The sequence below is a fragment of the Gossypium hirsutum genome, chromosome A04 (genome assembly GCF_007990345.1).
Source record: "Gossypium hirsutum isolate 1008001.06 chromosome A04, Gossypium_hirsutum_v2.1, whole genome shotgun sequence".
NCBI lineage: Eukaryota > Viridiplantae > Streptophyta > Magnoliopsida > Malvales > Malvaceae > Gossypium > Gossypium hirsutum.
In genome coordinates, this window is record NC_053427.1 from 89,117,473 (window position 1) to 89,144,975 (window position 27,503).

General features: G+C 33.0%; 3 protein-coding genes and 1 long non-coding RNA gene across 17 annotated transcripts; 1 reads left to right on the forward strand and 3 right to left on the reverse strand.

Annotated features, from left to right (window-relative positions):
• Positions 1–1,074: 1,074 nt before the first annotated feature.
• Positions 1,075–3,496, reverse strand: LOC107934904 (pentatricopeptide repeat-containing protein At2g17525, mitochondrial). The gene has a single exon (XM_041111812.1). The coding sequence runs from the start codon at positions 3,274–3,276 to the stop codon at positions 1,357–1,359; it is 1,920 nt and encodes a 639-aa protein (XP_040967746.1). The 5' UTR covers positions 3,277–3,496; the 3' UTR covers positions 1,075–1,356.
• A 9,959-nt stretch (positions 3,497–13,455) lies between these two features.
• LOC107934873 (probable pectate lyase P59) lies at positions 13,456–15,375 on the reverse strand. The gene is made up of 4 exons (XM_016867393.2): positions 15,049–15,375; positions 14,278–14,935; positions 13,917–14,159; positions 13,456–13,827 (listed from the first exon to the last, which is right to left on the reverse strand). Exons 1-4 carry the CDS (start codon positions 15,243–15,245, stop codon positions 13,603–13,605), a joined length of 1,323 nt encoding a protein of 440 aa, XP_016722882.1. The 5' UTR covers positions 15,246–15,375; the 3' UTR covers positions 13,456–13,602.
• Positions 15,376–18,859: 3,484 nt separating this feature from the next.
• On the reverse strand, positions 18,860–21,738 carry LOC107934858 (glycosyltransferase-like KOBITO 1). Of its 11 annotated transcripts, XR_001694070.2 has the most exons (5): positions 21,492–21,727; positions 20,792–20,941; positions 19,951–19,996; positions 19,738–19,825; positions 18,860–19,339 (listed from the first exon to the last, which is right to left on the reverse strand). XR_001694070.2 is itself a non-coding variant. In XM_016867370.2 (4 exons), exons 1-4 carry the CDS (start codon positions 21,587–21,589, stop codon positions 19,196–19,198), a joined length of 441 nt encoding a protein of 146 aa, XP_016722859.1. In that variant the 5' UTR covers positions 21,590–21,738; the 3' UTR covers positions 18,860–19,195. The 11 variants fall into 11 exon arrangements, 1 of the variants encoding a protein (XP_016722859.1); XR_001694075.2 differs by lacking the exon at positions 19,738–19,825 and having other exon boundaries at positions 20,792–20,902; positions 21,492–21,732; XR_005925868.1 differs by having other exon boundaries at positions 18,860–19,825; positions 20,792–20,944; positions 21,492–21,732.
• Positions 21,739–22,143: 405 nt separating this feature from the next.
• Positions 22,144–27,115, forward strand: LOC121203486 (uncharacterized). 4 transcript variants are annotated; one of them, XR_005925874.1, is made up of 6 exons: positions 22,144–22,395; positions 24,072–24,369; positions 24,793–24,920; positions 25,604–25,796; positions 25,878–26,102; positions 27,041–27,073. It is a non-coding gene; the product is annotated as an uncharacterized lncRNA (long non-coding RNA). The 4 variants fall into 4 exon arrangements; XR_005925873.1 differs by lacking the exon at positions 22,144–22,395 and having other exon boundaries at positions 22,402–24,369; XR_005925872.1 differs by lacking the exon at positions 22,144–22,395 and having other exon boundaries at positions 22,402–24,920; positions 27,051–27,115.
• Positions 27,116–27,503: the final 388 nt, after the last annotated feature.

Consider the following 27,503-nt stretch of genomic DNA (forward strand, 5'->3'; position numbering starts at 1 on the left):
TGTATATATTTTGGTAAAATGATTTTTTGTCCTTTAATATGGCGTAAAATAATTTTTTTTTAAAAAATTAGAGTATTTTAAATTCTATCAATTTTAAATATTTAAAAATAATTACTCATAATATTAATAATTTTTATCAATTTTATATAAATATATTAGAATATAACAAAGTTTTCTTTCAAAATTTATGAATTCTATCTTAAAAATGTATTAATTTTTTTAAATCTGAAAAATTCAAAGAGAATAATTAAAAAAAAATTTCTTCAAAAAATATAAAATAGATAGAAATATAAACAAAAAGGGTTTAATTTATTATTATATCAATCAAAATTATATATAATTAATAGAAAATATTAATTTTTATAATTAATTGTTTTTAATTGTTCATTTTTAAAATTAACAGGATTATTTCTATTTTTGTAGAGAGATAAATTTGTTCAATATCAAATTTGAGAGGGATTAGAGAGAAAAAAAATTTTACCTATAACTTTTCATATTTAATATAAAAGTATAAAATGACAAAAAAATTCTTTTAACATAATATTTATTACTTTATAGTTTTTTTATAATTTTATAATTGATCCCATAATACTGATACTTAAGAACTAAAAAATTCTTTCACCAAAAAAAACTAAAAAATTCTTGTAAAATAATAAAAAATCAATTATTCTCCTAATTAAAAATCACAATCAATTCAATCCTTATAATATAATTCTTTTATTGAAGTCTAAATAGACTAAGTGATAACAAGACAATTGATACGGTGGTTAATGTAGTAGTTAATATAAAAAAAATGATACATGATGTTATACATAAAAAATGTTGACATGTAAGAATTAATTAATTTTCTAAATTATTTAATTTTATGATGATTTGATTAATTTTTAGAAATTATGGAAAAATATTAAAGAAAGTTATAGAAAATTATTAAAATGATAAAATTTATAAAAAATAAATAAATAAAAAAAGAGTAGCAAAATTTTAAATTTTTTTATAGTATTTAATATTTTATTGATAATTTATATAATTTCATTCAATAATTTCTAAAAGTGCCTTATAAAATTGCTCTTTTCCTCTTGAAAACTCTTAATAGATGCCTTCCTTAAGGAGGAAATTGCTCAAAGAGTGTCGATAAAGGACCAAGTATTGCCCTTTCTATGAGTCTTAAGATTGAGAATACAGAGCATACTTTTTTGCTTTGCCCCTTCCCCAAAGCAGTGTGTTTTCTTTTAATAGAGCACAAGAGTCGTCATCATCATATTATGATCAACGTTGTTAATTCCAAACGAGTGAGAGACTTTAAGAGTAAATCACGACTCTTTTTTCCTTTTTTGATCTGGAATCATGACTAATGTTTCACGTCTCAATAATACACGGTAATAGGTTATTTACAAGTAATTTTTTGCTCTCCAGCCACTGCCTTTCTTGACTAAGACAGACGAGTACTGTTTTCCACGTCAAATCATCAGGTATGATATTCTCTCCCAACATTTGTAGCAAAAGCATTATAGCCTTTTGAATATTCCCCGTCCTACAAAAAGCATTGATCAGGGGACTATAACTTCCACCATCAAGTCTGCAACCTCTACTAGCCATGTCCTCCATTAGCTTTAAAGCACTACCAAATTTATCACGACTGCAAAACCCACTAATTACATCATTGAATGTTGATGCTGCTGGTAAATAGCCACAGACAACCATTTCATTCATCAGCTCAACTGCCTCTCGCATACACCCTTTCTGGCAAAATCTACGAATTAAACAATCGAAAACAAGAACACTTGGAATACCCCCTTCCCCGATCATCTGATCATAAACTCTCTTTGCATCCTCAATACTGCCCTCCTTGCAAAATTCCAATATCCTTATGTTCCTATCAACAGCCCTAGGAAATAAATTTTGCATCTTGGAAAGGAACTCCAATGCTTCCTCCGAGAAATTGTTCTTGTATAAACCATAGAGCACACTGTTATAAGGACTAACACGCCCACCTGAACCCACCTTACTCTCCTCCATTAGCTCCAAAATCTTAAACCCGTCTTCCATTCTCCCTGCTGAACACAGTCCTTCAATCAATTTATCGAAAGTAGCAAAGTTCCAACTGATCCCATCTGTCTTCATTTCATTGAACATATCCAGAGCTGAATCCAACATGTCAGACTCACAGAAACCAGAGATCAATATGTTGAATGTGTCAGCATTTGGGAGACGGCCTTTATTCTCCATCTCCCTAGAAAGCCTCTGTCCGAGTTTCACCTTTCCTATTCTACAGTAACCCTTTATCAAAGTATTAAATGCTACCACATCCACTATACCCCCCTTGCTCTCGACTTTCTCTAAAATCTCAAAGCCTTCAGATACACGACCCACATCGCAGAGAATTTTCAGAACCTTAGTCAGGGTAATGACATCTGGTACAAACCCCATGGTGAAGCTCTTCTCTAACAACACAAGAGCTTGAACTAAATTTTCTTCTTTACAGTAGGCAGATATCAAGATATTAAAGGTAACTGCATTGGGGTTCTCCATTTCATTCATCAAGCTTCTGGCTCTCCCAACTTTACCATTCTTACATAGAGCATGAATCAAAGGGTTGTAAAGCACAGCATTGGGCTTTACAGTGCTAGACTTGATAAGTTGCAGAAGCTTAAAAGCATCGGCAATTCTGTTAGTTAAGCAAAGACCTTTCATCAAAATCCCAAAAGTATATTCATCGCTTTGGACACCAGTCGGCATCATCTTCTTCCTATAAAAGTGCCTAGCCAAATCAATATCTTCTTTGACAAGAACGTCGAGTATCGAGTTAAAAATCTTCAAGGAAGGGGGTTTGTTAAATCTGGAAGCCAAATCAAGGACCTCGATGACATCCCGGATCTTCCGGGCTCGCCCAAGGCCTCGAACTAGGGTGACAAGAATATCTTCATCTGGGGGAACGCCTAATGTGGTGGGCATTTCGTCGAGCAGTTCCTTGACAGTGTTGAAACGGCGGAAAGCACAGAGCTTGTGGATCAAAGCACGGTAGGTGGACTGAGAGTGGGTGAAATTTGGGAGCTTTGAAGCCCATTGGAAGGTTTTCACCGCTGTTTCTGCTGAATTCTGGTCTAGTATGAGATGGGCAATATGCTCATGACTTGGAACGCCAAGGGATGAGGATGATGATGACGACCATACAAGTCTTGAATGAAAGCTCGGAAATGATTGTAGAAGAAAATCATGGGCTTCGATGGATGACAAAGCTGAAAATATCCAACTCAAAGGATGTGAGGGCTTCTTCATGGGATTCACTTTACCCAAACAAAATGTCTTGATCCTCTTCAGATTTTAGAAGTTATCAGTTAGCTTTCAATTATGTTTTGATTTAAAACATAGGGGTAAATTCCACAAGTGATCACTCAATTTTCATAAATTTTTATTTTAGACACTAAAAATTTGGCCACCGCCACTAATTTAATGATATTTTACACTCATTGTAATCGCCCTATATTAATAAGTTTCTTTCTGATTACTCATTATTAATTTTATTATTTCCAAAAAAAATCTAAATTTTTACAGAAAAGTAAGATATTCAACTATGAAGATAAAATAAAGGGTAAACTATCTAATTAGTCACTAAATTTTAATATGTTTTTTTTTGTCATTTAAACTATAAAAATTTATAATTTGAAGTTTAAGAAATCCTTTTTAATTACTGTGTGGCTAAATCTCAAACGACCAGTGCATTACATTATTTCCGAGTGAGCTCCACCATATTATTATCTTTCCTTTTTAATTTCTTTTACGTTTCTTTCATTTATTCTTTTTTCCTTTTTCTTTCTTCTCCATCATTGGTGCTTGCATGTTCATCACATATTGAATCAACAGAGTAAATAGTTGTAAACTTTTTAATTAAGGATTCTATTAGTTTGTAAATTTTTTGGTGTTAGTGTTGAATTACATAAACAATTTGCTGAATCTTATAAATTTGGTGGGTTCTCTCTTTTATTATTTTTATCTACATTATTTGATTTTTCTATCGTATTTATATTCAGTAGCAATTTGGTTGCATTTATTAGTTTTTCTATCATGTTTGATATTCAATAATAATTTATCAGGTTAATCCGTTGTGCCAAATTCGGTTTCCAAATGCTTAAATCCTAACACCATAGTAATCTTGCAGTTTGTTTATAGTTATGGACTTTGATGCCTTTTTCTTTTCCTGGCCGAAAAACGTTAAGGTTGTTAGCATTGATGGGTACGGCTTATTAGGATGTTCCAAATGACGAGAATGCTTTAAAAAAGTCCGTCTCACATCAACCTGTGAGTATCGCCATTGAAGCTGGTGGCTGAGCTTTCCAACTCTATGAATCAGTAAGCTTGCCTATTTTTGTCATGCAAAATTATCCATCACTTAACGCTCTGTACAATGATTAAGTGTTTTACCATTTGTCAATGTTTGAACATATTTTCAAGGAGTTTCCAATGGTGAATGCAGTTAGATATGGCACCCATGATAATGGTCAAGGCTGTTAAGATAAATGTTGTTTGTTAATTTTGTTGCAATTTAGTTACTAGCAGTTAATGGGTTAGTGCTATTATCATTGTTGACAGCAAGAATATCCTTTGTTGTATAAATACCCTTGCTCAAGTATTTTTAATATATGAAAAAGTTTGAATAGAAGCAAACTTTAACATGGTATCATATACGTCTCTCTCATTACGGATTTTTGAGGTCACCAGCAATGATTTTTTATTCAGTTTTTGATAGCCGCTTCTTCTCCACCAAAAAGATTAATATCCTTCTTGATGACTCCAATTATTTGCTATGGCGTCAACATGTACTTCTTGCGATCAAAACTTACAAGCTGCAACATTTTTTTGATCAAACTGTTGTCCCTCCATCGCTAATCTCTGATGAAAGTGGTGTGCTTCAAGAAATCATGCTTTTGTGTTGTATAAACAACAGGACAATGCACTTGTCCACCATGTAACATCATTTTAACTGGGTCAAAATAATACTTTGTTGACCCATTTAGCATGGTTTTGCAGTCCAACATAGGAAATAAGTAGCTAATGTTCATGCAACTTTATAATAAGTTCTTTATTAAATCAACTTCATGGTCCCACTGCACAATTAAATATAACACATTAATAAATAATATGAAATAATTTAATTTATGAACAAAATTCATATAATAAAGCACAAATTTGCATATTTTATAAATCCATGTCCGTTATTGAGGTTTAAGCAAAATTCACTAAATTAATTAACAAATACTCAAAATTAGTATTATTTTCAAGTACAAAGGTGATAAAAGCTACTAAAAAAAACCTATATATATTAGAGTTTACAGTTTATAAGCTTGGTTGTTAAATAGGATTATTTTCTAAAGGAATTTTGATTAATTTTAAGTTTAAGGACTAAAATAATAAAACAATAAACTTAGGGTGGAATTCTTGTGAAATTTTATTAATTATGGGCTGTAGAAGAGCTAAGGAGAATTCATTTAGCTTAGAGTTGGTTTAATTGTGATAAATGTGTACATTTCAGTTTTAGGGACTAAATTGAATAAAATGTAAAATTTAACGGTAATTTTTAAAATATCATGATATGATCAAATACATGAAGTTAAAGATTTTAAGATATTTGAATTGGGATGCTATTGAAGCTGGAATATTGGAGCAAAGGATTGGTGAACAAAGTTCGCAACATTACCGCGAATGAGCTATGTAAAGTCATGATGATCGAAGCGAGTCGGGGTCATAGTCTAGTGATGATCTAACCGAAGCAAGCCTTGATGACACGTCAGTAAGAGGCACGCGGTCGAATGACGAGACCTATCAGCAAGCTAACGTAACACTAATTAAACTTGTGAGCTTTGAAGAAGCTAAAACCATTGAAAGTTGGAAATAAGCCATACGAGAGGAGTTGAATATGATTCACAAGAACCAGACTTGGGAGCTCGTTGACAAATCATCACACAAAAAAGTTATTGCCATCAAGTAGGTATTCAAAACCAAACTGAATGCCAAAGGCGAAGTTGGTTGTGAAAGGTTTCAATCAATAGTATGACATTGATTACTAGGAGACTTTTGCACCAGTAGCAAGGCTAGACACGATCAGATCATTATTGGCCTTGGCAGCAGAGATAGGTTGGAAAATTCATCAGTTGGATGTCAAGTCAGCTTTTCTAAATGACTACTTGTAGTAATAGATCTATGTGGAGCAACCTCTTGGGTTCGCAGTTAAAGGACAAGAAGAAAAGGTGTATAGGCTTAAGAAAATCTTATACGGGTTGAAACAAGCTCCGCGAGCTTGGTATTGTAACACCCCTAACCCGTGGCTGTCGTCAGAATAGGGTTTCAGAACATTATTGAGTAACCGTAACCTAAATCATTCATTTTTAAACATTTCAAAAATCATAATATAATTCATCATTAACATGCATAGAGTCCCTTATTAAAGCATTTGAGGGCTTAAAAATACTTTAGAAACGATTTGGGACTAAATTGGGAACATTTGAAAATTTTAGGAAAAAGTTAGAAAAATTTTAACTGCATGGTTCACACGGCCGTATGGGCGTTCGAAGTAGGGACACACAGTCGTGTCCCAACCCATTTTCGTGCTCATGTAACTCACTGACTTTGTAACACCCCTAACCCATATCCGTCGTCGGAACAAGGTTACGGAGCATTACCAGGATATACAGATCAAATACAGACATTTCATATTATTTAACATTCTTATCAGAAATCAATCATAAAGTCCCTTATATGAGCCATCGAGGCCCAAAATATACATTAAAAACAAGTCGGAACTATACCGGATACTCAAAAAATTTTCATAAAATATCAAAAATTTTTCGAGGTGCAGGGGACACATGCCCGTGTGGCCAGGCCATGTATCTCACACGGTCAAGAGACACGCCCATGTCTCAGGCCATGTGGACATTCAAAATAGGGGCACACGGTCGTGTTCCAGCCCGTATCCAATTTAGGGAGCTCCCTGACTTGGGTCACATGGCCAAGTCACCGCCCGTCTGCTAGGCCGTGTGAGTATTTTGAGCATTCTGTTTTGCAATTTTAAAGATGTAGGGGACATGAGGCCAAACTACACGTCCGTTGTCACACACGACTGAGACACACGCCCGTGTCTCTGCGTGTGTAGACAAAAATAGGCTATTTTCAAGCCATATTTCTCACCCAACTTTGATATCAACTTAAACATAACAATTTGCACAATCACAAGTCACAAGTTACAATAAGCCCTTCAATTCAAGCCAAACTCAAGTTTAATACATGACATATTATCATATATATCTTAGCATTCAAATTTACCATATTGATCAAAATACATATTTGCTTACTTATACCAAATATACTATCTCAACTCATTCATCAACATGCCTATAAACTATCTATCGCTCAACCACACCAAAATTAAATCAAGAATGATAAAACCACACACATATATATACATCAAAATATGTCCAACACAAGCCATTCCAATGGTTAATCACAACCAAACATTTACTTGCCAACATTGGCCAATTTAACCTATACATGCCATTATAAACAAAATTGATTTACTCTCTCTATATATATATATACCAAAATAGCCAAAGGATAATGTGATGTAGCTTTGACCAACTTCCAATCTTAACGAGCCTCCGAGTTACTATAAAACAGGAAAAATAAAATAGAGTAAGCTTTTAAGCTTAGTAAGTTCGTATAACAGGAATTTAACTTACCATTTATTCACATTAAGGTAAGCAAACTAAACATACTCAAACCAATTTGGCCACATGCCTAAACACATATCCTCATCAACCATGTTAGTCATGTAATTCATATAATAACTTATAATCACAAATGTAAGTTTTATACACATGTAACTTTCATCTCATTTTCCAACATGTCAAGTAACATCATTTTCATGTATTTCAGGCATATACGGGTAACAATTCATTTCGTATTCATATTGTCTCATACCAGAACTTTACCCATTGAACCATTTAAAATATCGATGGATACAAGGGTAGTACACACTAAGTGTAAAAAACTGTAATCCGTAAATTCATATAATATTCGTCAATTCATATTCAGGAATGCTCACATGAGCATATAAACGGGTAGTTCTTTCGAGCCATATAATAAGGAGCTCATATGAGCCATGTAACCGGAAGCTCATAAGAGTCATAATCGGGAAGCTCAAGCAAGCCAATATCGGGAAGCTCCAGAGAGCCATTAATTGGGAAGCTCATGAAAGAGCCTTTAATTTAGAAGCTCGTAAGAGCAATATGTCGGGATGCTCATAAGAGCTAAATAACAGGAAGCTCGTGAGAGCCAAATTTCAGGAAGCTCAAAAGAGCCAATATCGAGATGCTCATAAGAGCTAATAATGGGATGCTTTTTTGAGTTGCGGTATGCCCGTAACACATGCAAGACCACAACCAATTGAGAACTCTTAATGACAAATGTCATTTGTATCTGTCGAATTTCTTAGCTTCAAACGGAACTTAGTACTTGTCAGAAATTATTGGATATGTGATCCATACTTATACATGAAAATTTTATACATTTCACAAACATAAAATTCAATTTAAATATATAAACATACAATTTAGTTACACGAACTTACCTCGACAAATATTCGTGTACACAAAAGCTACTAATCCGTTACTTTCTCTTTTTCTTGGTCTAACTCCATATTTGATCTCTGGATCTATACAATGAATTTAACATTAATTTATATTCAATACAATACAATTCACATCTTCAGAAAAATTACCATTTTGCCCCAATACTTTTAATTAATTACGATTTCATCCCTAAGCTCGGAAAATGAAATTCATGCAATTTAATTCTTATTTCAAGCTTAGCCGTTTTTTTACATATAACATTAGCAGCTCATGTATTTCATAAAATTCAGAATTTGTCTATGAATTTTACATCTTTTCAATTTAGTCCTTAAATCATAATTTCATCAAAATTCCCTTTACAAAAGTTGTTTATCTATCAACAACCTTTCATTTTCTACCATAAAATTTCATAATTCAACTATACTCATCCATGGAAAAACCCTAAAACTTTAATGGTTTTACAAATTAATCCTCGAGATAGCTAAATTAAGTTATTACGACATTGGAAACATAAAAATCATTAAAAATGGGACAAAAATACTCACCTAATTAAGCAAAATAAGCTTGCTTGAACTCCATAACCATGGCTAGGGTTTCCATGTCTTATTTTTAGGAAATATGATATAAAATGATGATATTTTCTTATTTAATTAATTTATCATCTTTTATTTATTTACTTTCTAATTTAGTTCTTTTCTTTAATGAATTTTCCAATGATGAATAATCATGTTTATCTGCTAACTCCACTAATTGGTCTATTTGCCATATAAGGACCTCCAATTTTGAATTCCATAGCTGATCCCTTTAGCTACTAGAGTTCAACTTTTTTACTTTATGCAATTTGGTCCTTTTTTATCAAATTAAACATGTAATCGGTAAAATTTCTTTACGAAATTTTCATATGACATTTCTATCATAATGCAGACTATAAAATAATATTAAAATAAAATTTTTTTGACCATAGATTTGTGGTTCCGAAACCATTGTTCCAATTTAACTGAAAATGGGTTGTTACAGACTTGGGTCACACGGCCAAGCCACACATCCGTGTACCTTTCGAAAATGCCCTCGCACCCTCGTGTGTCTCACACAGCCAAGTCACACGTCCGTGTGTTTGGCCGTGTAGACCTAAAATGTGCCTTAAAACACAAGTTTACCATTTCTACTTGCTTGGGCATTAAGCAATTGAAAAACCAATCGTTTAACCTATCTAAAACACGATCAAACACACTAGAAATGAGCCAAAACAATCATCCTAGATGTCTAACCAATGTACCATCATTGGTACTACATTTATATCATCCATGCATCATTCAAATCAAAATTATAAACATGTCAAAATCAATCAATTTAGCCTAGTTCATATCTACCTAAAACATCAACTTTAATTGACATACACATAACAAGCATTGATTCAATTCAATAAACCATATTATGGCTTTAAACACAAACACATGTTTACATATATACCAAACCAACCTAACACTTATAATTTCATTTACAATTCATCTATAAAATAACTATCAACTAGACATCCTAGGTACATACCAACACAAAAAGATAAACATCACGACATTTGAGATCAGGATCGTTGTTAGATTTTGAATCTACGATCAAAAGTGAAGTACTTAACCTGCGCATGGAAAACAAAACCATACGCTGAGTGAAACTCATTGATTTTTATATAATCCGAACAATTAAAGACATAAAGATACATGAATGCTCAATTTGAAATGCATAATCATGTTACTATTTAACAAGCAATTGTAAATATCATCTCAGTTTCATGCATAATACTTCATTATATCATGATTTACTCACTTCACTAATATTCTTCCATTAGTTAGTTTAACATATAACTCAATTAACATCACTTACTATAAAATAGCTTTTCATATCTCAATCAACATTTCATTTTAACAATGGCATAATTCAACTATATTCAATCAATGAGCACATTACTCATGTATCTCATTTATAATCACAATTTTTCCAACTTTCATATATCAATTCACTTTTCCATTTCCAATTCACATATTTTTCCATTTCAATATCGATAATAGAACTTGTTATTTAATTACCCCTATTAACACGACTTGGACTCAGACGGATACACGGATCTAACTAACGCACTAGTTTGGCACCCAGTGCCTCATCGGAAAAATCTGAATTAATAATTACGCCCAGTGCTATATAAATTGACACCTAGTGTCTCATCGGTTAAACCGAAGTAAATTGGCACGCAGTGCCTCATCGACTTGAAGTTGAAGAAATCCCTGAACTTTTCCTATCCTATGGCATGCTATCTATATCCGACTTAACCCGATACAGTTAATAGGGTTCCAATTCACTTTCCAAATACAACCGATATCCAATTATCATAATTGCACATTATCACATTTACACATATATTTATTTCAATTCAAATAATCAATACATTCATAATATATATACCAACTCAATCCATTTCAATCAACTATAATTTCAATTCAATATCAAAGTGCCAAAATACTCACCTCAACAACCACTTACCATATGCATTAAATCAAAATATAATAATTAGTAACTAGGTTCGGATTATTTGAATACAAACTATGGATTCCGAGCTATTCGACTTCGATTTTATCCTTCCCCTTTTTAGTCGAGGATTCCGGTACAACGTTAGCTACGGAATTAAAACAATTAAAATTCATCAATACAACAAAATTCGATCTCATATTAAATATTTTAAATTTTTACTCATTGTTTGCCTAAATTCCAATTTAGTCCCTAAACCGAGACTAATTTTTATTCTTTACAATTAATTCTATATTTTAATAAAAATTTCACTTTAAACTAAATTTAACTCCATATTTTCATTAAACACCTAAATTTTGAATTTTTCACAATTTAGTCCCTATTACTCAAAATTTACAATTTATTCTACAATTTAATCTTTTTCTATTTCTAGCTTAAAAATCTATCAATTTAATCTCTAATATTAAAACTATTTAATAATAACATTTAAAAACTCAATCAATATTAAAATTACAACATGAGTTGGGTAGTCCTAGGTACTAGGATTCCAAAAACATAAAAATCACAAGAAAAACGAACTAAATTGACTAACCAATTGAAGTTGAAACTTAAAAGCCCTTAGGATGCCCATGTTCTACTTTCTCCTTCCTATCTTTCTTTTCTTTTCTTACTCTTTTGCATGTTAACATCTTTTTCCTTATGTTTTTTATTATCATAACCATTATTATTTTATAAATTATACATAAATTAAATGTATTTTAACTATTATTATAACATATAACATATATATAATTTAAAATTTCATTAATGACCTTCCAATAACATGAAATAATGTACATTTACTACTTTAGTCCTTTATAGTTAATTTAATTTATAATTCAACTTTTAACCTTTATGCGATTTAGTTCTTATACTATAATAACTCTTAATTTATGCAATTTCACTTAATCGAAACCTAATTAACTACACAATTAATTTCGTAAATATTTTTAATAAATATTTAAGAGTTTGATTTATGGGAATGAAGTCTCGAGAATACAATTTTTGACACCTCTGACTATAGAGTCATTACAGGTATGCAAGAATAGATGAGCAATTTGTGAGCTTGAGATTTGAAAAAAGTCCTAGCAAACCTGCTATGTATATGAAGAAGATTGGCGAACTCACGGTGTTAATGGTTTCGCTATATGTTTAAGATCTTCTTGTGATTGGGAGCAGCAATGACTTAGTGAAGGAGTTTAAACTGCAAAAGAAGAAGATATTTGAAATGTCGGATCTTGAGGATATAAGACATTTCCTTGGGATGAAAGTGCGACAAGTTTAAGAAGCTATTTTCATAAGCCAATAGAACTTCGCACTACAGATTTTAAAGAGGTTCTACATCTAGAAGTGTAAACCAATCAGCACGTCTGTTGCAGTTAGAGAAAAACTCAGTAGTAGTGGAAATTTTCAAAAGATTGATGAAAAAAATTATCGAGGTCTTATTGGTTGTTTGTTGTACTTAACAGCGACACGACCTTATATTATGTTCACAGTTAGCTTGTAGTCAAAATTTATGCATTGCTACGATGCATCTCATTTTAAATCTGCAAAAAGGGTGTTGAGACTGCAATGGACACTGCAATGGCGAACTCATCAAAGTTTTTTGGGTACACTAACAGTGATTGGGTTGGATCAGTAGAAGATATGCGACAATATTTCTTTTTGCTTCGGTCTGGGGTATTCTCTTGGTGTTCTAAGAAGCAGTTGACAGTTGCTCAATCCATAGCTAAGCTTGAGTATGTAGCTGCAGTAGCAATAGTCAATCAAGCAAATTGGTTGAGAAAGTTTTTGTCTGACTTGAATTTTATGCAAAATGAAGCAACTCAATTTTTTTTACAATAATCAATCTACCATAAGAATTGCGAAAGACCCAATCTTCCACGGGAAGACAAAATATTTTGAAATTAAGTACTACTTCGTGAAAGAAGTCGAACAAAGCAAAAAAGTGACTCTGGTTCATTGCAGTACTGAAACTCAACTTGCAGATATTCTAACCACACTACTTCAGAAGATGAGGTTTGAAAAGTTGAGAGATAAATTTGGTGTTTGCAACATGAAAACCAAGGAAAGTGTTGCGAGATTATTGTTCATGCATCATGCGAGCAAATTAAGAAGCTATGAAGCAATTGGATTTGAATTATGTTTTCAGATCATATTTTCTAAATTTTATAGAAGATTTAGAATTTATTAACCTTAATATATTTGTTATTTATTAGCATATAATCTTTATTATTTCTTTCCATAGAAGTTTTTCTTTGTTAGAAGAACTCATGTTTCATTGTTCAAAACGGGGTGCGTGAAATATATAAAACTATTGCAGACAATTTTGTTGCAATTCAATTGTTTTTTGTCTGCGATTCTTTCTTATCATAATAATTCCGACAAACTCCCTGACCATGTTTTTCCTTGGGTGCATTGATGATTGTTAGCAAGCTCGGCCACGGATACATATAAGTGTTCCAGAATCTTTTGTAAGTAAGTCCACCTTATAAGCAGGCTTAGCAGAAACCTTAGTGTCGCCTTTGAATTTCGAGCTGGCTTTTGGATCACCGGATTGAGAGAAAAAAGCCCCATTCAGCAGCAGGTCCCCTTCTGATCTCCAATTCCACGTCTTCCATACTTCTGGTGGTGCATAGTCCCTCTTGGTCACCTTTACCAAAATTTACCAGTCATGAATATTACTTTAGAAAGTAAAAAAACATATCATTTTATTTCTGACAAGGAAATGAGATTGGCTACCTCCTTAGATGCCACGTGAGGTCGAGCAATATATCGGTTGCCTTGGCTGATGACGGTAGGGTGGCTACTACCTCCAATGGCATACATGAGCCAATGAGTATAGTCATTGTTGACCACATGGATAAACCCCCATCGACACCTCGGCATCCTTTGTACCAATCCTTTACCGAAGTGGTTGAAAACAAGAGTGATCTGCATCTTCTCATCCATTTTGTGGTTGTCATTTGCTCCAAACAACATCACCTGTATCAACAGATACAGAAATTATTCGTCACCCTAGCTTGCTCAACCTCATCCTAGAATAAATGGTAAAAACGATTTTAATATTAATGATCCTTGGAAGTATCAAAATTTTGATTACCTGGTCGTGATGAGTGAAATGGCAGTTGGAGATTGTTATGGCAGTTGACCCCTGAATGGCATCAATGAGACCATCCCTACACTTATACATTGAAAGGTGATCAAGCCAAACGTTCGTTGCTCCAAAAAGAGAAATCCCATCACCATCGCTCTTTGTCCTGAACCCATAGTGGTTTACGGAATCCCTGATCATGCCGCCATTGCCGGGAACAATGTGGTGAATATGGAGGCCATGGATAATAACGTTCCTCACATACTGGATAGTAATACCAGCCCCATAAGCCACATGCACATTGGCTCCCCTAGCGTCGATTGTTTTGTTACCCGACATAATGAGCTCCTCTTTTAGCCTGATGATCATAGCTCGTGCAAAGATGATCCAAAGAGGTTCCTTCTGGATCACAGCATGACGTAGGGTTCCAGGTTTAGGATTTAAAAAATCATCATCTGAAGGATCGGTCACTACGTAAATTCTTCCGTACTTTCCACCAATAGTACCACGTGCGAATCCAATGGCGCAATCAGCCAGTCTCTGCCTGTTTTTCTCCCAGTTACGATCACAGCGCCAGCACTGGTCAATGGGGTTGGTTGGATCGCAGGGACCGCCTTTTTTTCTTGCTCTCAAATGTCGTCTTGTACTATTTAGCCCCATCAGCGACCTTGATGCAAAATAGAAAATACAAAAGCCGATATCAACTAAAAAAAACATTCCAAAAACCATTAGTATTTGAAAAATGGCACTTAACAATCTCAATCCTCTATGTTTTTCTACCTGGAAACAAGGTGGTTGACATGCTGGGTAACTTCCTCAGGATTGGGGTTATATGCCTGCTCGGTGTTTTCTTTAGCTTCCAATTCACGTTGTTTCCAATATTCATCATATTCTCCGATGTGACCTTGCAGGGCTGGGATTATGGCAGCAAATAAAAATAATAGTAACTTAAAACTTCGATTGCCAGCAGCATCCATGTTTAGCACTTTTTGCTTTGCTTCGGATTTCGGCTCCTGGCAAAATTAGAAGAGACTATTTTCAAGACGCCTCGAGGTCCTGGTGCAGACATTACCAAGACCAGCGGCAACCTATGTCGAAAGGGAGTTATGAAGAGGAAACCAAAGTGGTGCCTTTGAATACAACAAAAATATCCTAAAAATAGAGAAAAGCAATATTTTTCCCTTTCTCTTCTCCGCGGCAAAGGAGGGAATGCTAGCTGCCATTTCTATTCTTGGGAAATGGTTATACTTCAATGATTTTAGAATAGACTAGAATTAAATCCCACATAAGCCGGGGCTTCCAATTTTATAAATGAAATTTTAATTAATTAATATAAATTAACTAATTTTTTATCCCATAAAGGTCGATTTATTATAAAATTTGTCTCAATTATTTTAATATTTGAGTAATAATGTTCCAGATGCCTCATAGATTATAGAACACGTCCTATGTCAATTCTGGTACTATTCACTGGCCTTAATGTTGTGCTGGTCTCCATCATTACTCCTAAAACTTTATGTTAGTTCAAATATTTTGCAGTTTTAAATATTAATTTAAAGTTGAAATATAATAGAAATTTGGTTTATCAAAAATTGTAATCAAAAGCTTAAGATTTGAGGCTAAAAACATTTAAACCCGTCATAACTTGCTCATAATTTCTAAGTTTTCTAGTTCATGTAGGTTACTTCAAGAGTTTTTTTCTGCTAAGATAGAACTCAATTTGGCTAGAAAAACTTACCATTGCATAGATCACATTTTGTTCGAAAGAAATAATTTGAAGTTGGACTTGAATGAGAAACAATAGATAGTTTTAAAAAAGCCATAAATGTAGTTACCTATATATGTTGAAAACCTTAAGTTTGGGTTTTTGATTTGGGTTTCAGTTAAGGTTTTCGGTTTGAAGTTTTAGAGTCGGTCCGGGATTTCACTTTCAATTTTGATTTTGGGTTTTTGATTTGGTTTTAGTTAATTTAGAGTTTCGGTTCAAAGATATTTTGGTTGTACAATAACCTCCCAAGTAATTGAACATATGTGATAATTCTATAATTTTGTAATATATATAAATCAAAGAATTGAACAAAAAAGATTTGAAAATTAGTTTAACATAATGTTTAATTTAATAAAACTTATTTTGGCTAACAACAATATTAAAATTAAATAAAAAAATTGGTATTCTTTATTTCAAAAATTTCAAGACTTTTTACTCATTCAAATGTTTTGTGGTTTTAAGGATATTACATTAAATTTCAAATGTAACTCTAAAATTAAAAATTTCGTTTCATCAAATCGGGCTCAAAACATTGAAAATCGTCACAATTTAATTTCTAAGTTTTCTGGTTCAAGTAGGCTTATTTGGGAACTTAATTCTTCTAAGACATAACTCAATTTGGCTAAAAAAATATTCCAACGGAAAGATCACATTTCATTCAACAGGAACCATTTAAAATTCGACTAGAATGAGAAAGAATAGATGGCTTTAAAAAGCCTTAAATGTAGTTACCCAAATATGTTCAAAGCTAAGTTTCAATTTTCAACTTAGGTTTGAGTTTAGGTTTTCGGTTTCTAGTTTTAGATTTGGTGTCGATCCGGGCTTTCACTTTCAATTTCGGTCTTGAGTTTTAGCTATTTTTCTTGTGTCGTGTATAATATTACCAAGTTTGTTTAGTAACAATATTTTCTCTATTTTTACCCCTAAATTTTGTCAAAGTTGTGAAACTTTTCGAGGTTGAACAAAAGTATCCAAATCTTTATTGAAGTAAATTAAATTATCATTCATATTTGAAAATTTCTCCCAACTCATTTAAAATTCTTTTGGCTATATATATAATTTTGCTCTTTTATAATTTGCAATAAAGTAGTAAAATTTGATAAAATAAAGCCTATAAAAGCTCCACAATTTAAGAATTTTGAAAACATTTTCACAGCATTAGACTTTATACTTAAGAAGACAGACTATGGCTGAAAATTTAATCTTCATTTGGATGAGTGGTGAGTTTAGTTTTGATGAAGTGAAAAATTATGGTGGCAATGAGAAATGATGGGATTGAATATTATAATGATAAAATTGAAATTAATGATGAAGTGTGTATTTAGATTCAATCGAAGCTATAACGGTGATTTGAGAAAGAAAAATGACTATTAAATATATTACATTAAAAATTAAATATAATAGAATGTTTAAATTATTTTAAATTTATAAAATTATTAAAAACATGTAAAATTGTAATTTTATTTAATAAAATAATATGTATCACAATATTTTTATAAACATTGTAATTAATTGTTTTGCAATTACTCTAAATTATTTATTATATTAAATAATAAGTTATATATAATTATTTTAATATAGTTAACCATTCTTTATAAAAATGCTAAGTATTATTTCAATAAATAAAAACATTATTTTTTGAGGGAATAAAGAAAAACTACTTAAATCATATTGAGTATTAAAATATACTAAGAGAATTTGACATTAAATAAAAAAATTTGACATTAAAAACTTAGTTGGGATTGTTTGCCTTATGTTGAATATGATTTGCAAATGGATTTTGATTGGAAGTTTTAAGAGGACTCATGGTTTCTCTTTATATCAACCTAGTGAGAAGTTTTGTGTGATTATTAATATATCCATGTAGTGAAAATACTCAAATTTTGGTTAAAGATAAAATTATATTCATCTGTGTTACCTAACCTTAAATGAAGGAAAATTGAATTGTAATCTTTTAAGTGAATAGGTTCTAGTTGCAACTCTTAAATTAACATAATTTTGATTTGCTTATAGGTTGATGTTTTTTATGAGACTGAAAAAAAGATGTGTTGGATATATTCTATAACGATATCATAACTAGTTAAATAGGCCCTTTCATTTCTAGTCAGGGTGGCTTGGGCTTTTGGCATGTTGAGCAGTTAAATAGGTGACAATCAAAGATAATGTGTTATCCTTTTTGTTAACACTAGCTGATATCTGATATTTGATTAACATTAAGTGAAACGTGATAACAAAATATCAAACGGTTTAATTAGAAAAGAATGAAAATATTCAACTATAGTTTATGTTTGCAAAGCTATAATCTAAAGTTGAAAGTTTTACTTTTTTTTAACCTCTTAGTTCGATTTCTATTTGGGGATGTTAATTTTTGTTATTGTTTTCTGTATGAATCATGCATTCACCTCGTCAGTTGCATGCAAGAATGACCTAGTTTTATTTATCTGTTTGGGGGTAGGTTCACAAGAATATATTTGACATTAATTCTTTTCTGCTAAGCTTGATTTTGGCTCCGTTTACAAGTAAAATATTTTTCGGAAAATAATTTTTGGAAAATAATTTCTGAAAAATAATTTCTGAAAAATAATTTACTTTTCTGGTGTTTGGATGAATCTGTGTAAAATATTTTTTGTTGTTTGGCAAATTTCCTGAAAATATTTTCCAGAGAAGCTGTTTTTACATATATATTAATAAATTTATCTTTTAAATTATTTTTACATATATTGCAATGATTTATTTATAAATAAATTAATCAAATTAAATATATAATAATACTCAATTATTAAGTTAAAATATTAATCGAAAGTCAATTGAAACTAACCAAAGTCAAATAAATTATTTGTAATTGTGTTATAAAAGTAACTATCATTCTTACAAATCAAGCAGTTTCTTACAAATCAAGCAGTTTCAGTTACTAACATGTATATCAATGATATGAAAGCAACATAAAACTTTCTCTATTATCAATGACCAGCTGCACATATCCCATCCCCATCCCTAATGGCCCAAACACCCTTTATCCTTACCCACCCTTTATCCAAATATGCAAAGTATATTAAATTACATAAGAACCTATGAGACATGTATTTGTGATGCTAATATTGCATCAAGTTATTTGATCAAGATTTTCCATTAGTACATAGTTTTCATATAATTGTGCCATCAATGAGCACCATTTGGACGAAGCTCATCTTGAACACGTGCAGCTTCTTTCTCATTCCCATAAGTCAAGAAGTAGTTTGGGTTACCACGAGTTGCTTCTCTATACAAGCCAAAATGTGTTTCCTTTGGAAGATGGTCATAGTTCTTGAACATTGACACGTTTTTTTGCAAGTCAGAAATTTTAACACATTATCACAAGTACAAGATAACTTGTAAAACATATTATTTAACTATAATAATAATCAAACGGTCCAAAATAGTAATGCATTTCATAGACAAGTAATCCATATAAAATGTTTGAATTTCTGTTGTTTCAAGTTCAAACGACTACCCTCAACTACCATGACACCTTCCAGCATAGCACTACAGCCTTTATATGCCAGCGTATCCATTTAAGTTACGCAGTGTAGCAAAAAGGCGTCTTATCCGTTTAAGTTAAAATCATACATCATTTTGAACTGAATTTTAAAGATGGATGCTTATAAAAGTAGTTTTAATTTCCTGTCATTTCTTATTTTCCAAAACGTTATAACTGTCATTACCATAGGAGTATATTTACGAGTTAAAATCCCTTTTCTTAGGAGTTTCAGCCTAAGGTCTTTATCACCCCAAACAACATGTTCCCTGTACCTACAAAAACCAGAGGTCTGTAGTTTGACATCAACGCATCCATACATTTGTATCGAGCAGAAAGGTGCAATAATGCAATGCATCCAGGGAAAAAAAGAAAAAAAAGACTGCCTTCAAGTTTATACCAGTGAAGTAACTCTTCCTCTTTGCAGTTGAAGCAATTATGAATGCCTGCAAAGAATAACATTTATATAGACAATGACAGAACCGTTGATAATCAAGATCCAAGATGGTTCTAGCTCATGCAATGTAATATAGTCCTTGAACACCTCACAGGAATATTAACCAAAAAACTCATCATGCATAATCGTAATGCCTTATGAATTGCTTGGGAGGTGGGGACGCTATAAAACATCATCCTTAATATTGCTACCTGTTTATAAATTTCAATCCAAAAGTCTCATCTCATAGCAGTAGATATCCAGTTCAAATTTATAGAGGTTTAGTGCCTTAATAGCTTGTTGCATTTCCCATATCTTAATAAGTCTTACAACTCAAAAATAGCAGTAGTAAAGAGACTGAGGTAAACAAAAATATCCAGTTCAAATCTATGTATGGGACTTGTCTCTAAAGAACCAGAAAAGCAACAGATGGTGAATATTTGCATGTGCACAAATATAATGAAAGAAAGCATGAAATAAATGCAAAATAAAGACAATTTATCACTTGTAGACTTCACATTCAGCAAAGGTATTAGTTAAAAAAATAGTAGGAAGAAACATTGAGAACAACCTTGCTTTCAGCTAAAGTAATAATTAAACAAGTATAAAATCAATTGAAACTTCAACTTATAAATGAACAACAACATATAAATGAACAACAACTCCCTAAAGAACAACAACATATAACTTATTTCATAAGTAATTCAGACAAACAAGCGGAGGAAAATCAATTGAAACTTCAACTTATAAATGAAATACAGAGCAAAAATTAATTCAGAGGAAGCCAAAGTCTTCATAAACTCACAGGAATAGATTCCAAAACTCTGGAAACATTGGGAGATGCTGCATGTCCTTCGACAAAGAGGTAAAAGGTTGCAACTCCAATAACCTTATGATAAAGCATCCATGGTAAAATCTGCGCCAACCCGGCTGATGTACTTATTGGAATACAAATCTGCTATATGAGAAGCAAAACAACCTAAGGCTAAAAGAATCACACTAATTGCTTCTGAACGAAAACTAGACTAACATAGAAGAGATGGTAGGAACATATAATGGATTTATGTGTGCTTACGACAAAACTAATTAATGAGAAAGAAAATCTTTTGATAAAAGAAGTAAATTATATAGAAATTTTAAAAAAATCGAACATGTCAATTGGGAGAAAGATTCACTTTACACATCAAAAGAGAAAAAACATGGAATTCAATGAATTGAATGATAATAATAAGTTTGATACAGAATCCGAAGCACAGAAATGGATCAAAGTCGAAATTAGAGAATTCAACAACATCCCAAGCCAAAAACACCATGGTTAAGCAATATATAACAAGTATCAATCCCAGAAGCAGGATCAATTCAGATCAGTCAGGGAAAAGAAGAAGAAGAAGAAAAAGTCGTACCCAAAAACCAATTTCAGGGAAAAGAAGAAGAAGAAGAAAAAGCCGTACCCAAAACCAATCTTACAGAACTGGATGAAGAACGGAAGAAGGAGAAAGTCTTACCTTGTTTTGGAAAATCTCAGAACAGATGAAGAACAGATAGTGAGATGGGAGGAAGAATTTCCGGAAAATGTCTTACCGATTAAAAATCTGTAAGACATTTTCCGTAAAAAAGGCACGCATTTGTTGAGGGAATAAGAAAACACTAATTAAATCATACCGAGTTTTTAAATATTTTCAGAGAATCACATTAAATATTTTCACAACAACGTTTTAGTAAGTACAGGGATATCCCCGTCGAAAAAAAAAAAGAAAGAAAAAGTAGTGGGTTAATTGCATTCAAAAAAAAGAAAAAGAAAAAGTACAGGGTTAATTTTCATTCTTTCTAATCCAGGGATATTCCCGTCATATCCCATTTCGGGATAAGCTATTCCAAGAATATCCTCATTATATCCCGTCTCGGTTCGGTACTTTTAGTCCCCGGTTCAGTTGTTTTTGTATCCGATTCAGGTTTTTTTTACATGTCTGGACCGGGCTACCTATCGTACTTATTCCAACCAGGGATATCCCATTCCAAGGATATCCCGGTTCGGGGATATTCTAATTAAGGATAACCCGGTTTGGTATATCCCATTCCAGGGATATCCGGGCTTGGGGTCTAGGGGCTTGGGGCTTGGGTTTATGGTTGGGCTTTGTTTCAGTGTTTGGGGCTGTGGATTTAATAAATCCAACAAGCCAACTTTAGGCCATTCATGATTTTAATCCAACAAACCAAATGGACCGTCTCAATGAGGGGAAGAGAATAAGGAAGCCATCCACTAAGAAATGAAGCTTCACTGTCCTTTGTTATAGGGTTTATGAATAACCTCGATTTCAATCTCTCTTCTCTTGATATATCCCCGGCAATAAAACTCCACCGTTTCATTCCGTCTTCATTTGTTGGGTTTCGGCTCAGATCGACTCCCGTGTAAGAATTCGTGCCTTTGTTTCACAGTTCGACTCCTTATTTCTCTTCTTCTAAAGATTCTTCTCATTTGAATCTTTGCCGTTATCGTTTTTACACAGCTTTTGGTTTGGAATTACGGGTCGATCATAGGATGGTTGACTGAATCGGTTTCCAAATTGGGTTTTTGTTTTGTAAGCAATTGAGTGAATTACGGGTCGATCATAGGATGATTTTCACTTCTACTATCTTTTTCTTTTCACGTCTTTTTTAGTTTCAGACCTATGCTTATCTTCTTTTATTTCTGTGGGTATTATGGTTTTCATCTTTAGAACAAGTTTTCATCTCTGTTTTAGTGTTCAGATTTATGCTTCTATTTTAGTTTTTTCAGTGTGTTTTTGTTATCCGTTTTGGTGTTCAGCCTTATGAAGCACTACTTATATTTGTCTTTTTAAATCTTGTGATGTCCTCATTTTTTTTGATAGTTTATCATCGCTTGTTATGTGTTTTATTTTTTTTGATTGTTTGTTTCCCTTCGTATTTAAGGACATTTTCTTACAAATCTTTCAGTCCTATGAGATTTTATAGCGAAGATATGTTTCTAACAACTATGTAGGTATCCACCCTAAAACCCTAACTGATTAGCAGAAGGTAAATGTAAACATTTTCTTGTTTCTTTCCTTTTTATTGTCTCCTGGTTTTCCCTTTTTCAACTAGTAAAAACATTATATTTGTTGAGGGAATAAGAAAACACTATTTAAATCATACTGAATTTTTTTTTCAAAAAAAAAAAAGCCCAAGTGGTAATTTCGAAGAAAAAAAAAATTCTGGAATGAAATGAAGATCTGAGATGGTATCGTATCGTCAAAGAGAAGCTCGGGGCGTTAGGAAAATTACTGGGACTGAATGACTATTGAGGAAATTAATTAAAAAAATCTATTTTTTTCTTGTTCTAGTTAATTTTCGTTATTATTCCGCCTTACGGAGATCCTTGTTTTATCCCGATTCGGAATAAGCAATTCCTAAAATATTCACACATATGCTGTCCCGGTTCTGTATTTTTATTGTCCGGTTCAGTTGTTTTGGTAGCCGGTTCAAATTTTTTTGTGTCTGAACCGGATTACCTGTCATGCTAATACCGGCTAGGGATATCCTATTCGAATGATATCCCGGCTTAGGATATCCTGGCCGCTAAAGATAACTCGGCTAGGTTTATCCCATTCTTGGGATATCAGGGTTTGGGTTTAGGGGTGTGAGGCTTGGGGCTTGGTTTAGGATTTGTGGTTGGGTGGTGTTTTTGGGCTTTAGTTTTAGTAGTTGGGGCTGTGGACCGCTTAAGTTTTGGATTACTTGGTTATTGAGATTAGGTTATATCCCATGTACTGGACTGGTTTTGAGTCTTCATGTAGTTAGTCCTTTTATTATTATCTCGCTTTCTTGCTTTGGGTTTTATTCAGTTTTATGTATATACTGCTTATTTAGTTATTTTAATATCCAGTCCGAAATTTTTTCAAAACATAAAACAAAATTCAAACCGTTTTCAAAATAAATAATATAAAAACTCTTTCTTAATTCATTTCTCTCGCGTCCGGTTCTCCCTTTATTCCCTTCCCTTTTCTCCATTTTTCTACTATTTTTCTTTTTTTCCCTCTTCCTCCTTTATTGTCCTTTCTAACAAACCGCTGCTGCTGCCTCCACAGACTTTCCAGCGTCCTACCTCCGATGAGGCCAGCTTCCTTCCCATCATTCCAAATTTAAATCCTCAAATATATCTATCCAATCCATTGCTCCCCATTTCTTCGGCGGTTCTCTCTCACTCTCGGTCTCTTTTCGAAGTTTTCCCGTCATTCTTTTTTAGCTTTGGGTATCCACAGGCCAAAAAAAACACATGCTATTGTAGGAAGAGAGTTTTCGTGAGAGAGAAACCCTATGTTTTCTCTGGCGTTTCTGGTTTTTGTGATTTTTGAAATTCGCTGCGTCAACGGAGACTCATTTCAGGTATCAATCCCTTTTTTAGTTTCAGCTCCATCCTTTTTTACTTGTATTTCAGTGGGCTTTTCTTAGGGTTTTTGGTTTTCAGCTTTAGAAATCACTGTTTCATTCCGTCTTTCAAATCTACAGATGTCGGTCTTGCTCTTCATTTTTGTTTGTTAATTGTCTAGTATACGTTGTTCTTTATTTTTGGATTGTTTGTTTCCCTCTGTTTAATATAGCTTTTGTGTTATTTTCTATTCCTTTTAAATCTTTGCTTAAACACTAATTAAAATATACCGAGTTTTTAAATATTTTCAGAATAATGTTTTAGTAAGTACTGTGTTGTTGGGATTAGCTTTGCATCGGAACAGATTTTTCTAGTGTCTTGTTCTAGTTAAATCTCATTCTTATGTTGTTGGGAATTCCATTGCATGCTCTCCACGCAAGAGGAGGCCGCCTTCAAGTGAAGCAAGTGTGGGGGACAATGCAAGTTCTCCGAGAATCATGGCTTGGCCATCTGCTGAAACTCGAGGGCATACTGGATATTTGACATTCGCAAGTGTTTCTTGAAAGAAGTATAACTTTGCAATCAATTCAAACACTTAGTTTTCATCCTACTATTATGATTGATTCTTAGCTATGACACATTCCTGAGTATTCTGTATTCTTACATCTTCAGTTGATTTAGCAAATAAAGTGTGAATGACTAATGATTCTGTATTATTACATCTTCAGTTGAACTTTTAAATCAACTAAACCTGTAAATCTTATATGAGATTATCTGTATTTGTTATTTATAAAATATGCTACACACCGTTTTGGTGGTTCTTAGTATTTCTATGGGCCAAACCAATGGGTCATGGAGTTTGCTACTAAATTGAGCAGTGAGAGCTTATTGATTATAATAAGTTAGAAGATAAACTGTCACTGTTGATTCTTGTAATTGTATATCTCTGTTTGGTATTAAACCAGCTAAAAACATTGTAATTTGTATAAATGTTCTTATTATACAGTATCTGCTACTCTGGTTGGCGGTTCTTTGATTTGCTTCAACCTGATCAATGGGCTGAGGAGTTTGCTACTGTATGCGAGCAACTAGGGTCTTTTGATTTGTTTATTCAGGATACAAAGTGCGACTAATGATTCTGCGTGTTATGTATTATTTTGAGACTCTTAAACCGTGCGAAGTTCTTATTCTTATTTGAAATATTCTAATTTTCTTCATTTCATTAATTGTTCTTGACTTGATGGTTAATAGGTTTTCCGTGGACCTGACCATTGGGCCAATGAATTTGGTGCTGAAAGATTGCAACAAGAGTCTGTCGATGATCAATGGGTCAATGAATTCTCAAAGTTGCATGTTGATGACTGGGCAGAAGAATTTGGTCGTCAAGTTGGTGAGGGGGCTTTGGGATAAGCTTGTCTGATAACTGGGCAAATTCATATGATGAGTAAGTGTGGTAGCCTTGAAGAAGTTCACTTTATAACCTCTTTTAATTCTACATGAATGTTTTGGTTGCGAAAACTTGTAGGTTCCTCAGCGGTCGGACGCTTCAAGGGGTGTCTATGTATTTTCTGATATGAATCCATATGTTGGTCATCAAAATCCTTTAAAAGAAGGTCAAGAGCTATTCAGGAAAGGACTTTTGAGTGAAGTAGTGCTTGCCCTAGAGGCTGAAGTTATGAAAAATCCTGAGAATGCTGAAGGTTGGAGATTGCTAGGAATAACCCATGCTGAAAATGATGATGACCAGCAGGTAATCCACTTTGCCCTAGTTTGTCAGAGTTGGATAGTTCATGTGTATTCTTACACCAAAAGACATTGTTTTTCTGTTCTTTAATACTACAAGAATTTCTATTAAGAGATGTGACTGCTTGTCTAGTTCAGCCATCTGTTCATCATCTTTGGTTATGATTCTTTGCCTGGCAAGGTTGACCATTTACCTTTCTATTCCACCTAAATGTAAATCATTTTTAATCTTGTCTAATGCCCTGTGAATACCATCATATTTTAGGAAACAGAACAACCTATTGATTAAGCAAGCAAGAAAACCTTTTGAACACAAAGGATCTATTTTCTTGAACTGCTACATTTTGTGTTTTATTTGCTGGCTTGATATAGCCATGTTGGTGTACCATGCAATGTTCATTTCTTGTATATGAAAACTTCTACTGGAAAGGGACAGAAGGAGCTATTTTTCGTTTAAACATTGAAGTTTGCAATATGATTGGTATTACGTTTATCTTAGTGGCCTGAGGCTTCAGTCAGAGTACCAGATCTAAGGCCGCAGTCTTTGCCTGGCTGCTAATGTTCTGGATCTAACTTATTATCGTTTGTTGTCACATGAACTAGTAGTGCATTACATTTCACTTATCATCCGCTTCTATTTATTCTTGAACCATGTCAAAACCTTTTTGGCTTAATTGAAATTAATTTGAATGGATAAGGTTCCATCTTAATCTATGTCTATATCAAGCCTATGAAGTGTAATGTCTCACATTTACTGCAAATTGTTTTGGATGATTAATGTGTCTGCTTGTCATTATCTTGAGACTTACATGGATGATGCTAGACCTTTTTATACTTATGTTATTCTTGATTAATGCATCTGCAGTTTTATGTGGTTTTTAATGGGGTCCATATATTTGACTTTGTAGAAAAAATGTAGTTAACTGATTAGATATCTCTGTACAGGCTATGGCAGCAATGATGCGTGCTCAGGAGGCCGATCCTACCAATCTGGAAGTACTTCTTGCTCTTGGTGTGAGTCATACAAATGGTTAGTGAATGCTTATCCCTTTAATCAAGGTGAGATTAAAATTTTGGAGTGTCAAACAAATAATACTGTTTGAAAAGTTCAGAATTGGAACATACTGCTGCTTTAAAGTATCTGTATGGATGGTTACGTCATCACCCGAAGTATGGTACTCTTGCGCTGCCGGAGCTTGCTAATTCTTTGTATTATGCTGATGTAAGTACACTAGGGTATAATTCTTTGTTTTTTTGGTTGGTTCTTGTCTTTTGGAACAATGCCTTGATATTGCAATCTTGGTTTGAGTGTAAGCCGCTTCCTCTAATGTTACTGTGGGATAGTTTGCTTATGTTGTGAATGCTGTGATTACAAGAGTGTATGATAAGTGAAATGTATTAGAGAGAG